At 26.6% G+C, this 16,759-nt stretch overlaps 2 protein-coding genes and 1 long non-coding RNA gene across 5 annotated transcripts; all 3 read left to right on the plus strand.

The window, feature by feature from the left end:
• The first annotated feature begins 905 nt into the window (after positions 1-905).
• On the plus strand, positions 906-3,881 carry LOC122526148 (autophagy-related protein 101). Of its 3 annotated transcripts, XM_043649362.1 has the most exons (3): positions 2,198-2,337; positions 2,469-2,543; positions 2,621-3,881. In XM_043649362.1, the coding sequence occupies exon 3, from the start codon at positions 2,629-2,631 to the stop codon at positions 3,283-3,285; it is 657 nt and encodes a 218-aa protein (XP_043505297.1). In that variant the 5' UTR covers positions 2,198-2,337; positions 2,469-2,543; positions 2,621-2,628; the 3' UTR covers positions 3,286-3,881. The 3 variants fall into 3 exon arrangements, with proteins under 3 accessions (XP_043505296.1, XP_043505297.1, XP_043505298.1); XM_043649361.1 differs by lacking the exons at positions 2,198-2,337; positions 2,469-2,543 and adding an exon at positions 906-1,382; XM_043649363.1 differs by lacking the exon at positions 2,469-2,543.
• A 5,706-nt stretch (positions 3,882-9,587) lies between these two features.
• On the plus strand, positions 9,588-13,814 carry LOC122524774. Its single transcript, XR_006305620.1, has 2 exons — positions 9,588-9,717; positions 13,689-13,814. It is a non-coding gene; the product is annotated as an uncharacterized LOC122524774 (long non-coding RNA).
• Positions 13,815-15,746: 1,932 nt separating this feature from the next.
• LOC122524752 (prolactin-releasing peptide receptor-like) lies at positions 15,747-16,759 on the plus strand (the record flags this gene model as incomplete). The annotated part of the gene is given in 1 exon segment (XM_043647172.1): positions 15,747-16,759. A coding segment is annotated over 1 exon segment (699 nt), but the record flags the coding sequence as incomplete, so codon positions are not given.

The raw sequence follows: 16,759 nt of genomic DNA on the forward strand, positions 1-16,759 counted from the left end.
TTGTCGTTTATTTTTTTTTTTTCATATGCATTCATTTAAATTTCATGCAAATGTTTTTGATTCTCAATCTAATTGTAAGATAAAATCATTTCTTTCTAATCGCATCAACGTATGTTATCATTTGAATTGTTTACTTTTTGGCGCTAAAATTTACCGTTTAAAATACGATTCGTAAATCATCGAAGAAGATTATCGATAAATATCTGATTAGTTACTTTGATTTGTCAATTAAAATATATTCAATATAATTGATAATTAATATTTTAATTTCTTAAACGTTGTTATCTACGATTATAAACAAAATAAACGAACAAAAATATAATATTTCAACAATTACTTTTCAAATATAAAATACATTTTTGATCGATATAACATATCGATATAATATATCGATATATCAATATATATCTATAATATAAATTATATTATTAAATAAATAGATAAATAAATAAATAATAAAATTAATCAGATAATAAAAAGACGATTGAAATAAAAAGAAAATATGTATTATTAATAAAAGAAAAAAAAAGATAAAAGTGAATAGTTGCATAGTCAAGCGGAGAGTCGAGTAAACAAAATTCAAGATGGCACAGGTTCGAAACACAGCTGTTGTTTATCCACAAAGCAGCGTCTCGTTCTTTTAGTTAGCGTTTGTCGGAGATTAAGGACGTGTTATACCTAACGTGTTCCTTCATAATAAGGAACTAGTAAGGTAAATCGAGATGGAAAGGAGTCATCGAACAATAAGAAACAACAGTAACTACAGAGTGGATCAGTGACAAATCGTGCTTTTTTTTTTTTTTATAAATTAAAAGACACGAATAGTGCAGTGGTGGTGTCGGTGGTGGTGGTCGTAACGGCGTTGTCGTTACAGTGGCGGCGGCGGTGAAGAAGGTGGCGGTGGTGGTGGTGGTGTGGTGGTGGCGGAGGTGGTGGTGCTGGTGCATCAGTAACAGCAGCAAAAATAGTAGTAGTAGTAGTAGTAGTAGAAACAGCAGTAACAACAGTAACAGCATTGGTCTAAGAAAACACAGTACGCGAAAGATTTTCCCCATGCAAGAAATGATCGATGATTACTACGGGTTGAAGACGAAGACGACGACGACGATAATAACGATATCAATAATGATGATGACGATGATGATGATAATGATGATGATGATGATTATGATGATGATGATGGTGATGATGGTGATGATGACAGTAACAACTACGACGGAATAAGACAAAACTAACCTAGATAAATATATATATATGTATATATATATACACACATACATATATATATATATATATTTTTTTGTCTTTCAAAAAAAGAAACGATACAAATCAATTGAAATTATTCAACATTTCGAGCTCGATAATAGAACAGTTGTTACGAAGTAAGTATAAAGAAATATAATAACTCATTACAATTAAGCTTTTCAATTATTGTATTCATTTTTGAATATTACATCCTTTCGATATTCTTCGAGTCTTTTCAATGCGATCGAGCTCGATTATATATCGTTACGTAAATTATTCGTAGCGCGGCAAAACGGTGTAAAGGAAGTTGACGTTATATTCGAACACGTTGCACGATATATATCTTTTCTTTTCATATTTATTTCTTTTCTATTTTTTTTTTGTTATTTTACAAATTTCTTTCCCCTTCCCTTGTTTTCTTTCTTTCTTTTATTCTCTCCTTCTCTTTCTCTCTCTCGCACTCTCTCTCTCTCTCTTTTTCTCTTTCTCTCTCTTTCTCTTTGTCTCTCTTCCCATTTCTCTCATATCATTGATGGAAAACGTGGCGTTTAGATTGTAATATGATTTTCATATTTTCCTCTATCATTCATGGTGGAAAGCTGTTACGATTATAACCTCTCCAGCATACTTAAACGTTAACGTTTGGACTATTTCCAAAGACAGCTGCAACGTTGCACCGATGATCCGCGTTTTTATTTTGTTATTTTTTTGTGAGGTTATGAGAAAAAATAATTGTGTTTATTTATTTTTATTTTCCGAGTAATTATTTTTATATCCATTTGGTGTTTAGTTACGTATAATTGTTACACGATGTAGCTAATAAATTTCAATTTGCATATTAAGTTTATTATAGTTTATATTAGATATTTAATGTTAGTATATATTTTGGTTAGTTTATTTCTTTCTTTTTCAATGCTTTAGTTATTCTTCAACAAGCTTTGTTTCTTTGTTTCTCTTTTTAAGGGCAAATAATAATATGTTACAATTATTGCTTTGTTGGTGCCCATTATCAAAAGTAATTGTAAAAGAGACAATTTATTTTATTAAAAGTTTATGATCTTTTATTGTAGTACATCGAGTTAAAAATTTGAAGTACGTAATACATTATTGGCAAATCATTGAAACTATACTTCTATTTGTCTTGCTTTTTTTTTTCTTTTTAACACGTTCGTTATCGTACCATGCAGAAGAGATTCAGAACTTATTTTTAACGTTGATTACAGTGATTATAAATGTATGACGCTGGGATCTTGATGGAAATCTGTCTGTCACAGATACACAATACCGATAACAAACATGTTAATCTCTTAATATAATTTATTTAGCAAGGATGCAAAATTAAGTCTGAAAACGATTGAAATAATTATCATTTTAGGTATCACAATGAACGCCAGAACGCAATTATTTGAATTAAGCATGGAGGGTCGTCAAGTGGACGAAGCTGTAGCAAGTATATTTCATAGCGTTCTATTTCATAGAAGCCTTGGAAAATTTAAGTACAAACAAGAAGGCAGCTATTCCGTCGGCACTGTTGGATATCAGGATGTTGATTGTGATTTCATCGATTTCACATACGTATGCTGTTCTTCAACGTGTCTTGACCAAACTATAAAAAAAGAAATATCTGGTTTCTCAGAAGCTTTACGTTCTACGGATAGCCCCGGTTCTGGTCAAATATCATTAGAATTTTTTCAAAAAAAGAAGAACCGTTGGCCCTTCCAAACGGAGTGTATACCGTGGGAAGTATGGACGGTCAGGTTAGAGCTAATAAAATTAGCCACCGAGCACGAACGTCAAATATGTAGGGAGAAAGTTGGTGATCTCTTGACAGATAAAATTCTTTATATAACAGAGGTCATGAACAGGCATGACTATTTACCAAAAATGCCAAATCAGGCTGAATTAGATTTGATTTTTGATACTTCTTATCCGGATGTTCAGCCTTACTTATTTAAATTGTCTTTTACAACTTCTAGCCCATCGAGTTCTACCATGGGTAATACAATGAAGAAGTTGATAAAGGAGACATTGTCCATTTAGTTATAACATAAATTTTGGATTAGATTAATTAAATAAATGACTAATCTTTATAAAGTAAAAACAATGATAAATGCATAAGAAGATACATAAATTTGGTGAAGTTTCGTTTACAGCGATTATGTATATTAAATGCATTCTATATATAGCAATTTGCTATTATAATTTATATACAATTTCGCTTTTTTCTTTTTAGAGGTCTTTTATTTTGCGACAATTAGAAAACATTTTCTTTTAATGTATATATAATATACGTTATTACATTGAATATAAACATTCGTTTTAATTCGTGGTAACTTATCACCAAAGCAGTGTGACTGGTGAAGAAGAAGAAGAAGAAGAAGAAAAGGAAGAAGAAGAAAAAAAAATAATAAATATATTCTACGATAATAGAAGTGTGTAATTAAATATATACATGCTGTTATAGTTCATACATTAGTCTGTAAAGGTAGTTTTATCTGTGTGTTAGCAATATTATTATAATGTATTTGATAATATAGAGTAAATACATTACTGCGTACATTGCAGCTATTAAACTGCTAACGTACCTCTGTCAACTTTATAGTACAAATAAATGTAAAAATTTGTTTTTGTTTTTCTACATCATATATACGTCCATTGCGCGATTCAACACAATCGTTGATTCATACTTTTAAATATTAAATCTTCCAATGCATTTTGGTTACTTCAGAAAAAAAAAAAACGAAAAGAAATGTATGTATGTAAAGTATTATTATATACGTTTTTCCGATTAAAAAATTGTATTGTTTGCGCAATGATCTGGCTGTTCGATCACAAAAGAAACAAAGAAGATAAGTGAAATCAGTTATAATCTTTTCAACAAAATTAAAAGTAATAATTCGTTCTGCGATTTTGTCAGCAGAAATTTAAATAGTTAAGAATCTATTACTACCATGTATTGTACATTTTAGGATATCTTATAAAGAGTTAGAGAGACATGTGTGATACATAAATTTTAAACGTTTACTAGAAATATATATATATATATATATATATGGTGCATGACATATTTTTTAGTTTTGCAGATTTTAAACTTTCTATAATGAATATAAACGAGTCATAAATCAAAAATAAGTGCAAATAATATATATATATATATTATATATATATATATATATATATATATATATATATATTTTTTTTTTGTGATTTTGTTTGTTTGTTGAGTAAACGTGCAATTCAATTGCTTATGCGAAAGATTAAAAAGATTAAGGTCAAAATATAGTCAGCCAATTAAATGTAAATTGAAGAAGAAGAGCAACAACAAAAAATAGAGGAAAAAAGAAATAACTTTGCGGAGTATGTCTGACTTTCTATTAAGAGTTACCAATTTGTTTTCTTGTGTTAATGCTGCAATGTTTAGCGGTTGAAGAATAATATCTGATTTTAAAGTATCACTTATGAAATGATATATATACAGGATACTCCTGTTTTTCTTAGAAAAATTTTACTAGCCTATTTTATAAGTAAGAATAAAGAATAAATGCTATACAAACTCCAGCTTTTAAACGCTTTGTTAGAAAGTTATAACAAAAATATGAAGTGACAACTAATTGCTTTCTTGTTCGATACCACTTAAAGTGAGGTCCGAAGATATTATCGTTGCATATTCAAATAGATATCGGCAATGTATTCTTATGCTGTTTTAATGATACACAAGTCCATTATCGTTTCGCATTTTTGTTATAACTTTTAAATAAATTATTTAAAAGCTTTGAAAAATATATTGACAAAATTTTGCATACAAAAATTGGTACACTTTGCATGTATTATTTCTGTTCGTAATATTTTATATAAAAAGAAAGAAAGAAAGAAAGAAAAAAAAAATAGGAAAAAATTAATCACCGTTTCAAGTTCAATCATCGCTCAAATTTTGGCTATCATAAATAGAAAATAAGTTTTAATAGCGCGTTTAATAATTTATATGAGAATTATAAAAATATCAAGTAATACTCAAAAGCAGCTATCATAACAAAACGAAAACAAAGAAAAAGAAGAAGAAGAAGAGAAAATAACAAATAAAATATAAAGTTCTTATATACTCTGCTTTGATCGTACTTCAGGTATTTCATTTAGATTGATAGAAACTTATATCAAATTGAAGAAATGCATATATACGACATATTACTTATCTACGAATTAAATCTTTAAGATCTGTACCTCCTAAAATGCTACTCAAATAATATCAGTACAATACTTTTGAGAGAAACACTAATGCGATATTATTACTATTATTATTATTATTATTATTATCATTATTATCATCAAGATCAAAGCATATATTATTCTTACAATTTTAATTTCACATCGATGACAAGCTAAAAGAAAAAAGAAAGAAAAAAAATGAAATAAGAAAAAGATAAAAGCGCATTTCTGTATCGTTATATATTTAAAAAGAAAATAACTCGCATAATTAATATATTATTCTTACTGATTTTATTTGGAACTCTTTAATAGTAAATAGATTTAACAGTTGTCCACGATTCTTGAATCCATCCATACTTTGTTCACTTATTAAATAAGATATGTAGATTCTTAAAGAGTGATCAGATTGTGCTTGGATTATGTTGAATACATGATCGTATAGGAAATTTCTATATATATATATATATATGAATATATATGCATAGAACACGACTGTTATTTATTTTTATGAGTGATGCGTATCGCATATGTGTAAATGTATGCTTGAATTTATATTTCCGATAATAGTGTATATATACGTATGTTGATTAGCTAATTATTTTATATACTGCTTCGTTTTCTTTAATACTTTTTTTAGTTTCTTTTTAGTGTTATTTTTTTTATAATTTTCTCTTTTTAAAAATTTAAATTATAGTGATACAATGCTGTGTATTTAAAATATAAAACTCTGTAGGTCGATAAAGCATGTCAAGCGTTGATATGAAAGAAAGCGAACTAAAATTTTCAGTCCCGATTAAATTTTCAAACGTTTTGTGCCTTTGTATAGATGTTTAGAAGATAATATCATATCTACATAAAAAGAAAAAAAAAAAAGATAAGAAAAGAAAAGAAATTATAATCAGTTAAAGATTAACTTCGAACGACCATTGATTTAAAAAAAAAAAAGAAAAGAAAAATAAAGAGAAGAATATAAAAATATCATTCTGCATATTACGAAGTTTTGCTAATAGTCAGCATAATTTTGTTGATCTTAATGTATTATCTAATCGCAGAGAATAATTATTTACAACACATTGAAACTAAAGAAACTATGATAGCGAATTTTTGGAAAGGATCAGTTTCGTAGTAATTAGTTTAAAATAATGTATATAAAACTAAATGAAAAAAAAAATATTAACCAATATAAATATATATATATACACACGCATAGAAATATATACTCTTCATTTTTGATCAGAAGCATCCTGCTTTGAATGCAGGTGCATTGCAAACAGATAGTAAATATATATAAATATAAATACTATAATACTATTATAAAAGCAACTATCTTTTCCAAGATTCACTTCTAACTATATTTACAATAATAAAAAATGCTAATTAGTAGAAAATTATATATATAAATATAACATTAGTAGATTAAATACGCACACCATCATATTATCATTTAATTTATTTTGTCAGTTATTATTAGTATCTTCTTTTCGATTGTTACTTAACGCTTATGAGTAATTTTCTTTTCCCCTATTAAGTTACATTTAAGTAGTATAAATTCTTAACTATTAATAATTGATACCACGTGTGTCGTTTTAAACTAGAAAGAAAAATATATTCATTAATAGTATAATTAAGATATTTTAGTATAGTTACTCTTACTTTAGTTTCTTACAATGATTCGACTGTAACTTCTTTTCCTCGCACCGCAAGATATAATGCACTTGCACGAATTTATAAAGTTTTAAGCATTTTGGATATAGAATTACCTGCTGTAATAATTGTAAGAAAAAGCAAAAGCTATATATGTATATAGCTTAACGTATACATATATATACAGATATAAAAAAAATAATTAAAGAAATAAAGATACAAAGATAATGAATGATTAAGTGTGAAGGCGTTTAGATTTCATAATTCAGATGACTTATGATTTAAGTCTATAAATAAAAGTAATAATAACAATATTAATAATAATTATAATAATAATATTAATATTAATAATAAAGAAATATGGTATATGTACATTCTATATGTGTACACACATATATATGAGTATACATTTATACTTACTTATGCAGATTGCATGTACATAACACACAAATAAACATATTCACATAAGGACATATATATAATACACAATAGCCAGTAGGAAAAATCTGTACATTACAATATAATGGAAGAAAATAAGTGAAAAATTCTGATGTATAGTAAGAAATAATAGATTCGTTAGTTTTAATTTATCACGATTATGACGATGTTAAATGATTAATTATTAATAAACCACTGTATTTTATAATGATCGTTGTCATATATTATTCAACATTTTGAAATTTATCATATATATATATACATGTCATAATATATCATATATATATATATATATATATATTTGAATGAATCTTTAATTATTATAAGAAGAAATTTGTTATATTAAATATTATATGTATAGGTAGTGTCTTTTTTTGATAAAGTCAATGATTTCTTGTTCAAAATTTGTTTGAATGCAATGTAACGACTATCGGTAAGAAAGAGTTCTAGTTTACCGACAAGCGATAATTACCATTCGATGATAATTACCGACGTAGTTATAATCGTGTAAATTCTTCTTAGATTTTCATTTTCTCATCTTTCTTTAGGTCGAATATTTTCAACCAAATATCATCGTTCCCTTTCGACGAATTCAAAATATTTCAAATACCATAAATATTGATCCCAGTCATGCATCGCAAGATTATCGCGTTCCACGAATAAAACGATCTTATATACCGTTTGCGTTCCCTGCACCTACTAACATTTTCTCACTGACTCAAGGAAACTCTCATACCAGTAAATTCTTATGTAATAAAACCATAGTCTTCCTTCCTTTTATCATTTTTCTATAAATTTAACCGAACGTTCGTATCTATGCTGGATCATCAAGATTTTATTAAACTTGAAATATTTCAAAAATGTCTTCGATTATACTTTAAGGGGTCATTGTTTTTGGTATGAAAAAAGGTGTAGGTAATTGGCAGATTATAAACTTTCATAAGGAACTATTTTTTATTTATTTTACATTTACATTTAATATTTGGAAAAATTTATTAATGATTATCAATCAACGTATTATGTCTTTTTGGAGAGAGAAAAAAGAAAATAAATTATAGAATAGTTTTTTTTTTTGTACAATTCTTATGAAATTTAAATTGTAAAATTGAAGGGGTTTTTGTAATTATTTCGCGTAGGAAAGAATTCGTATGCCATTTTTAGGAACCAATAAGGAAACAATCGTAAATCGTATTTAGAAATTGCCGATAAATTACATTCGATAGAAACACGTTTCCCTGTTCCAATCATATCATTCGACATCTTTACGAATCTTGTTCGTTACACGTTAAATTTTTTTTCTCAAAATTACGTTTCCTTATTTTCTCGTCCGTATTTTCTCTCCTTGTTTGGTTATATTTTTTATTTCTTTTAAATTCACTCCGAAAACTTGATAAAATAGCAAGCAAGTTGTTTATCAGTGTCATGTTTTGTGGGAAAACAAAAAACTTTTTGTTTGGATTTTATGAGCATGCGGACAGTTATTTTCTCTGATAATATTTCCCTTTATACCCTTCTTGTCAGATACAAATATGTATTTTCTGGTAACATAAATTTAAAAACGTACAAAATAGTATCTCAAATCTTTAGATATTCATTTTTATACGAGTCAAATTGAAAATGTATTGTTCATTGGAGAGAAAAAAAACGAATCGATGATATTTTACAATAATGCGTAATTGTAATAACGTGAAATAATATACAATTTGTATATAATTTCAATGTAACGATATAATATTGTAAATTGATATAATTTAACTTAACGATAATAATGCGAAAATGCATATGCGATATATAACGGTAATAATGTATATAAATTTTTTTTTTCCTTTTTTTTTTTCTTTCTTTTATATATATCTATATAATTCTTTTTCTACATTATTCTCTAAAAATATAATAATTTATTTAAATGAAATATACAAAAAAAAAAAAAACAGAAATTTGCGTTCGTACGAAATTTGTACGTAAGAAAAGAAATTGTGATTGGTTAATTAAGAGGAGTAGGAGAGAAAATTACGCGTATTGGTAAGAGGGGGGGTGGGGGTGAGGAGGGGGGGTAAGGGAACGGTATTAGTGCGCATGCACAGAAAAACGGCGCGATCAAAAGCTCCGCTTGGATTGATGCGAATTTTCCGCTTTCAGTTGCTCATGGAAAACGGCGCGTGTAGGTGGTCAAATAGTTTCGATCTGGTATTTGTGTGATGATTTTGTGTTTGTTGTGAATAATTCCGAGAAAATCTCAATTGGATTTTATACGCGTTGCACAATAGATTGATCTATTAATTTACAAACGTAAAAACAAAACGTAGAAATCGGATGAGGGAGAGAAAATTGAAAAAAAAAAAAAATAAATAAAAAAATAAAACGTTTTCACAAAAATACGATCGAAATTTTCTATCATTAAGAATTATTGTTACACGGGGAAACGAGTAAATATTTGTTTTTGTCCTTTTTTTTTTCTTTTCTTAGTACGACATTAAAAAAAATACGTTTTAAAAAAATTTCGGTTTCTTTATCGCAGCGGAAAAAAAAAATTTTATCGAACTATCGATCGACGGGACTAGATATTTCTTAAATCGTTCAATAATTCTTTCGATTTAAAATTTCGATCTGTTCTTTTTCACAGCGCCGAGAACACGATGATCTATGGTGTTGATCGATCGGAACAAATAAATCTTAAAAATAAAACACTTTCGATCGTTTAAAGTACAAAATTTAACACGCATGCACGCATACACTCACACTCACGCACACATACAAATCTTCAAAAACCTCAAACGCACGAGAGAGCGCGCGAAATAAATTTTATTGAAAAATTAATTAGATAAAAAAGATAAATAAAAAAATATTTTCTTTCTGTTTGGCAGTGTTAAATTATTAAGAAATCTATTATCTTTCGATCAAATTTAAATTGTTTAAAATAACAACAATAATAATAATAATAATAATAATTATAAAAACACAAATAAAAATTGTTAAAAAATCAGACAGTTTCCCCATAAAAAGATTAAAAAAAAAAAAAAAGAGAAAAAGAATTACAAAAGTAACGTTCTTTTCTTCGTGTGAAATAATCGAATGATCGATAAATCGAACGATCGATCTATCGAAAAGGATGATCGACAGTGCATAAAAATGTATGTTGGATTTTTAAAAAATTCATTTTTTCGATAACTAACATTTTTTTTCATATCACATTGAATGTAATTTACAATGGGGAGAAATTTTTTATCACATAAAAAAAAAAAGAAAAAAAGAAAACTCATTTTTTGCTATGTAGGCGTAGTTTGAAAGAAATAATGGGTAAACACGAAAATTTTTGTTGTAAGAATTAAAAAAAGAATTTCCTTCTTACTTAGGGGGGTGGAGGGGGATGGGGGTTGTCAGTGAAAGGGAAAGAAATTACGTTGGTGTCTGATGCGAATCCTTCAACAGGTGGCCGAAATAAACGTCGTGGGTGGCAATACGTGTATATGCGCTCGCGCGGGCGCGTATATGTGTTGTGTGTGTGCGCGCGCGCGCGTGTATGTATTCTTATCTCGTAACAAGGACACATATTATCTCGGCGAAATTTTTTTTTATTCATTATTATTTTTACAACAAATTAAAGTGATTTTTTCTAAAATTAAATTTGCAAAAAATACAAACAAAGTTAGATTGAATTATAATTAATATATCAAAATCGTATTTTTTTTTATACATGCATCAAGAGTTATTACTTACATATATATATAAATAATATAATATAAAATAAATATATATATATTATATAATTATATAATATAATATAAATATAATATAAATAATATAAATTATAATATAATATATAATATTTAATTATAATATAAAATAATATATATAAATAATATAAAATAATATAAAATAATAAAATAATATAAATATAATAAAATATAATATATAATATATAATATAAAATAATAAAAATAAAATATAATATAAATAATATAAAATAATATATATATAATAATAAATAATATAAAATAATATATTTTATATATATATTAGAAATTTATCGATTATTAATTAATGCACAGTAAAGTAATATAATAATATAGTTAAAACATTATTTTGTATATTAAATAATTTCATTATTTATTATATGCGTTTAGAATGAAAATGTATTTTAAATTGAAATTACTGTTCAATTGAGTTATAAATTTCGATTCGCATTCGATACATCGTTCGTGGTATTAATATCATCTTATTTTAACATTATTTCATTATTAATCAATTGATTATTTTTATTATTATTATTTTATTATATATATATATATATATATTTATTCGTACCAGGTTAAATACGTGTCTCCTGATAAAAGTAATTAAGTTTAAATATTCTCTTTGATATGAATTTTAATTAGAAATATTTTTGGATAGGAAATCAATAATATAATCTATTTTTTAAATTTAATCATCAAAGTAAACTGTCGATTATAGATTCGATTAATTTGAGATTTATTCGATTGGAATGATTTGAATTGAGATTGACATTTCAAATAAATCATAGTGTTTAATTTGACAAATTTAGGAAAGAATGAAACAATCAAATGTATGTGTGTGTATGTGTGTGTGTATGTGTGTATCAAAAACGTTAAAATAATCATAAATATTAATAGTATGTTAGATATACTTTAAATAATTGTTAATTAATAAAAAAACGAAACGTATATCGTAGTTTAAAAAGCACAGAGTATTATTATCTTCGAAATCCAACAGTAAACTAATTTCATATTGTCCTCTGTTAAAGTTTATTTTAATAGAATTTATTTCTTTAATAAAATTCTTAATAAAAGAACTTCGTAGGAACAATGTTTACAGTTTATTGTTGGATTTTTAAGAAAACTTTACAATGAATATTGCTCTGTGATTTAGATTATAACATACATTTATTTCGATTAATTAACAATCATTTAAAAACGTCTTACACTTTATTAATATTTTCAATTGTTTAACTAAAATATATCACAGATTTTTCTTAAAAATCGGTGCATTTTCTTATGTTATAAAATAACGTATTATTTTTTTAAGCAACCGACATTAATTTTCCTGTACATTAATTTTCGTATTTTTTTAAGTAGCACATATTCTTTTTCTTTTTTGTTCTTTAAATTATTATTATTATCTTACAAACGTTTTCCTCGTACTCAGAATTTCTCTTTCTGATGTTGTGTTAATCAATAAAAAATGAAATAAATAAGATAAAATTAAATAAAAACAGTTTATTGTTGGATTTTTAAGAAAACGGTACATCGAACATATGCTCTGTGATTTTAGATTGTAACATACATTTATTCGATTAATTAACAATCATTTAAGATACGTCGTACACTTTATTAATATTTTCATTGTTTAAACTAAAATATATCGCAGATTTTCTTAAAATCGGTGCATTTCTTATGTTATAAAAAAACGTATATTATTTTTTAAACAACCGACATTAATTTTCCTGTACATTAATTTTCGTATTTGTTTAATTAGCACATATTCTCTTTCTTTGTTTTTTTTTGTTCTTTAAATTATTATTATTATCTTACAAACGTTTCCTCGTACTCAGAATTTCTTTTTCTGATGCTGTGTTAACCAATCAAAAAATGAAATAAATAAGATAAAATAAAATAAAAAACAGTTTATTGTTGGATTTTTAAGAAAACGTTACAATGAACATATACTCTGTGATTTTAGATTATAACATACATTTATTTCGATTAATTAACAATCATTTAAAATACGTCGTACACTCTATTAATATTTTCAATTGTTTAAACTAAAATATCGTAGATTTTTCTTAAAAATCGGTGCATTTCCTTATGTTATAAAAAAACGTATATTATTTTTTAAACAACCGACATTAATTTTTCTGTAGATTAATTTTCGTATTTGTTTAATTAGCACATATTCTCTTTCTTTGTTTTTTTTGTTCTTTAAATTATTATTATTATCTTACAAACGTTTTCTCGTACTCAGAATTTCTCTTTCTGATGCTGTGCTAACCAATAAAAAAATGAAATAAGATAAAATAAAATAAAATAAAATAAAAAATATAAATAGAACAGATTACACTTGTTTCTTTTTCTTTTTTTTTTTCATTTGTTAACATTCGGAAGCACGAATCTACGATAAAGATTTTTCTATTTTTTCAAAAGTTTAAATGGAAGAAAAGAGATTTCTGTTGCGTAGGAGTGAAACTTGATGGTTTGATGGCGTTTACAAAGAGGAAAGATACAGGTAGAGAAAGAAATAGATAGAGAATAAATAGATTGACTGAAAAATAGATAGAAAAGAATAGAGTGAGAAAGAGAAAGAGAGAGAGAGAATAAGAGAATGAGAATTTCTATTTTTAAATAAAATCTTTGATCTTACGACCTCGATTTATGTAGATCAGATTAGACCGATTCAGTTTCTTTGCTCAACCTTTTAAAGTGAGCCCATTCCTTCTCTCTCTCTCTCTCTCTTTTTGTTAAATATTCAATTATTCTTTTTCTCTCCTATTAATTATGTATACTTTTATTCTTTTCTTCACTCCTATTCTTTTCATTCATTTTTTCACGATTCCTTTATTTTCTTTCGCAGTTAATTTAATTTCAAATTTAATTGTTACATAAAATTACATATTTAAAGAATAGAAGAGAAAGAGAGAGAGAGAGAGAGAGAGAAAGAGAGAGAGAGAGAGAGAGATTAAATCACACGTAGAAATAAATATATTTTTAAAAATATATATAACGTATAATATATATTATAGATATTATTTATAATAAAATAATATTATACATTGATGTATTAAATAATATTATATTAAAAAATATTCAAATTTATTAAATTAATTAATTTTTTTTATTAATTAATTAATTTATTAAATTTAAAAAATATTATATTATTAAATATGATAATTTATCGTTACTTTGATATCGATATATAATATAAATATTTATATATATATCTATTTTTTTAAATATATATTTTAATAATATAAATATTTATATATTTATATATTTATAATAAAATAATATAAATATTTATTTTATATATATATATTTCTTGAAAATATATATTTAAAAAAATATATAATAGATAAAATAATTTACACCTACACCCACACACACACACATTTTATATATATATATAAAATTTATATTTTAAAATATGATTTATTTCTTCCTCGAGATCATAAATATTTCTTTCGAGGAGTCACGCACGCATATTATAAAACCCATAGCAACATTTTCATTTGACTTTTGATCATTGCTTTGAAAATTCCCAACTCAAGTGTTTCCCTAAAAGAATCTTCTCTCTCTCTCTCGCTCTCTCTCTCTCTCTCTCTCTTCCTCTTTTTATTTTTTCTCTTTACCGTTTTCTTTACCTTAATGTTTTCGTTTAGTCGTCGTTGAACGAATGTGTGTTAGAGTACTTTAAAAGCTCCAATTTCAAACAAATATATCGAGAAAAGTACACTCGATCTTTTTCGCTCGTTTTCTACCACCACCCCTCTCCCCCCTCTCCACCCCCTCCCCGCCCCTATTCACCCTTACACATATCCAACAGCATCATTTTTCTAGGTCATTGACACGTTATCTTCTTTTATCACATTTTCAATTATATTACGAGTATCCACTTAAAACACTTTACGAACAACACAAAAAACAAACACAAAACAAAACAAACAATCGAAGAAATAGGAACGGTGATCAAACGAACGATCGTTGAACTATTATTCTCTCGTAATGTTTAATCGTTAATGTTATATTAATTATTGCGATATATAAACATTAATAGAATTTCTCGTGTTTCGTTTAAAAAAGTATTAACGAAGAATAAATAGAAGAAAAAGCAAAGACGTAACAACGAGTAGGATTAAACTAAAAGTGTGTCTGTGGTGGTGGTGGTGGTGGTGTTGGTGTTGGTGGTGTTGGTGCTGGTGGAAAAAGTGGGAAAGATTTTTGCGAGCGTGCAAGGGGTGGAAAAAGAAAAGAAAAGTAAAAAAAAAAACGAGAAAAGAAAGAATGAGTTTCGAATTGAAAATATACGTGCGGTAAGGAAGATCCAAATTTTGTATTCTTTAATTAAAAAAGGAAGACAACATTTGCGAACGAAGAAAAAGGGATGATAGAAAATTTCAATTAAGGAATTAAAAAAAGAAATTTAAGTAGACGATAGAGGTAAAGAAAAATAATAATAATAATAATAGTAATAATAATAGAAAGAAACAAAAAGAAAGAAGTAAAATAAGAAACCCATAGAAGTTCGATGATAACGGCAGAAAAAGAAAAGAAAAGAAAAAATCGAGAACTGGTAGAGGAAGAAGGGGAAATAAGGGGAGACAGAGAGAGAGAAGTTAAAAAAAGGTTTAATAATAGCCTAGATTGAAGAATGATCGATTGTATAAGGCAATCTACGAGCGAGTTAAAATAAGAAATAAGAGAGAGATAAAGTTTAATTGCAGAGAGAAAGAGAAAAAGAGAAAACCAGGATTCGATTGGTTTCATCAAAAATACAACTAAAATAACAATTTGATATAATAATGGAAATAAACGGGAGTATCGATAATACAAGCAGTTACGATAACAACACGAGCAACCTGTCATACGATTTGATAATGTCGAATTTAAGCGTACAAATAATATTTTGCATATTTTACGGTAATATATTTATATTAGGTGTATTCGGTAACGTATTGGTTTGTTACGTTGTTTTACGTAATCGTCAAATGCAAACCGTGACAAATTTATTTATCACCAATTTGGCATTCAGCGATTTGTTGTTGTGCGTATTGGCGGTACCGTTTACCACATTGTACACGTTCCTGGGTGGTTGGATATTTGGAAGAATGTTGTGTCATTTGGTACCGTACGCTCAAGGTGTTAGCGTTTATATCAGTACCTGGACATTAACGAGTATCGCGATAGATCGTTTTCTGGTTATTTTGTTTCCCTTTCATCCACGTATGAAGATTGAAATTTGTTGGATCATTATATTCGGAATATGGATAGTCGCATTACTTTTGACGTTACCTTACGGATTTTACATGCAATTCGTCGAACCCCATACGTATTGCGAAGAACAATGGCCCAGCGAACCATTTCGCAAAGTATTCAGCTCGTTCACAACTATACTGCAAGTTCTCGTACCTTGTTGCGTCATTACTATTTGTTACATATGCGTTTGGATCAAATTGAACGACAGGGCACGTTCCAAACCCGGCAGCAAAAGTAGCAAACGC

Source organism: Polistes fuscatus, unplaced genomic scaffold, assembly GCF_010416935.1.
Source record: "Polistes fuscatus isolate 324 unplaced genomic scaffold, CU_Pfus_HIC Scaffold10, whole genome shotgun sequence".
NCBI classification, from domain to species: domain Eukaryota; kingdom Metazoa; phylum Arthropoda; class Insecta; order Hymenoptera; family Vespidae; genus Polistes; species Polistes fuscatus.

Excerpts from the sequence above, each read along its gene's own strand:
- LOC122526148 (XM_043649361.1), top strand. The coding sequence starts at position 2,629 with ATGAACGCCAGAACGCAATTATTTGAATTAAGCATGGAGGGTCGTCAA.